General features: G+C 55.5%; 1 protein-coding gene across 1 annotated transcript in view; it reads left to right on the forward strand.

Moving 5' to 3' along the window:
- The window catches only part of LOC108769326 (uncharacterized), a gene marked incomplete at its 3' end in the record, with an annotated part of 17,310 nt that extends 16,062 nt beyond the window's left edge, over positions 1 to 1,248 (forward strand). The window contains exons 2-3 of the mRNA XM_018520238.1: positions 26 to 399; positions 447 to 1,248. Of these exons, the coding sequence (XP_018375740.1) occupies positions 26 to 399; positions 447 to 1,248 (1,176 nt within the window). The remainder of the gene's footprint in view (positions 1 to 25; positions 400 to 446) is intronic.
- Between the last annotated feature and the right edge of the window lie 250 nt (positions 1,249 to 1,498).

A 1,498-nucleotide genomic window follows, 5' to 3' on the forward strand; every position in this document is an offset into this window, starting at 1 on the left:
CCTGCACATATTTCTGGCTGTGCAGAAGAACCTTTGGGCAAACCTGGGGACTTCAGCCGGACAGGGTGCTCTGGCTATACTCAGCGGTGCTCCGGCCAAGACCGCTCTATGCTGCTGTGATCTGGTGGCCAAGGACACAGCTCGAGCATCGCTGAAACGCGTCAGGGCTCTTATTTTAAGAAGGGCTTTTGGAGCAATGAGGACAACGCCGGTGGCAGCAATGAGAGTGCTGCTCGGCATTGAACCACTCCATCTTGCGATAGTAGCGGCAGCGGCGGCCACTGCGTACAAGTTGAAGTGTGTGGGCAAATGGACGGTTGGGGTGGGTCACACTCGGATACCACGGGAGATCCAGATGGAAACCGTGTTGGAAATGAGGCAAAACAGGATGCCAAGAAGGTGCGACTTCGATAGATCTTTCAAGATCTATCTGCCTAATCGTGAAGAGTGGGAGAGGCACGAGGTGCTATTAGGAATGGGGACGTCTGGTACACGGATGGCTCCAAGACTGACGGGGGCGCTGGTGCCGGGATCTTTGGAAGCCGTGGTGGATTCAGGGAAGCTCCCCCCCTCGGAGAATTCACCACGGTATTCCAAGCGGAGGTGGTGGCAATCATGAGCTGCGCTCAAACGCTGATTGCATCAGGGGAGACGGACAGGCGCATCAGGATCTGCTCGGATAGTAGAGCGACCCTGGGGGCGCTGCGGGCGTGCGTCTTTGACTCGTGGCTAGTCTGGGGGTGCAAGGGTGCATTGGACAGGCTTTCTGCGGACAATGACGTCGCTCTTGTGTGGGTCTCGGGGCAATCGAGAATCAAAGGCAATGAGATTGCTGATGAGCTAGCAAGAAGCGGCTCATCAGCCAGTTTGGTTGGATCGGAACCGGCCCTTGGACTGCCCAACTGTAGTGATAGGGCAAAAATAAAGGACTGGCTACGGGACCGCCACATGGAAGGAGGAAACAAGGACCAAGTGCCGGCAAGGGCCCTGCTGGGAGAAGTGCCCAGTAGAAACCTTGCTAGGAGTATTAGGGCCTTAAGAAGAGGGGAGGCCAGGCTGGCGGTGCAAATCTACATGGGCCATGACTTCACCAACTACCATATGCACAAGCTAGGGCTTAGTGATAACCCGAAGTGCAGGAAGTGCGAACACGGAAAAGAGACTACTCTCCACGTCCTATGCGAATGTCCAGCATATGCTGGACATAGGCGGCTTCTACTGGACTCGATATTTCTCGAGCCCGAGCAGGTATGTCAACTCCAGGTCAGAGATCTCATTCGCTTCTGGAGGAAGATTGGTCTGAGCTGATCTGGGGGGGTGGCACCCAGTTGGACACGGCTCAATTGGACACGAGCCACTCACAGCGCTTGAGACTACAAAGCTCCTAAGCACTAGTCGCTGTGATTGGTGGTGTCCAATCGAGACGTGGTCAATCGGGATCACCCCATCTGGGGTTAGTACGGCTGGGAAGACACAATGGACCTAGTCTGCGTGTCGT

Source organism: Trachymyrmex cornetzi, unplaced genomic scaffold, assembly GCF_001594075.2.
Source record: "Trachymyrmex cornetzi isolate Tcor2-1 unplaced genomic scaffold, Tcor1.1 scaffold887, whole genome shotgun sequence".
In the NCBI taxonomy this organism is placed as follows: domain Eukaryota; kingdom Metazoa; phylum Arthropoda; class Insecta; order Hymenoptera; family Formicidae; genus Trachymyrmex; species Trachymyrmex cornetzi.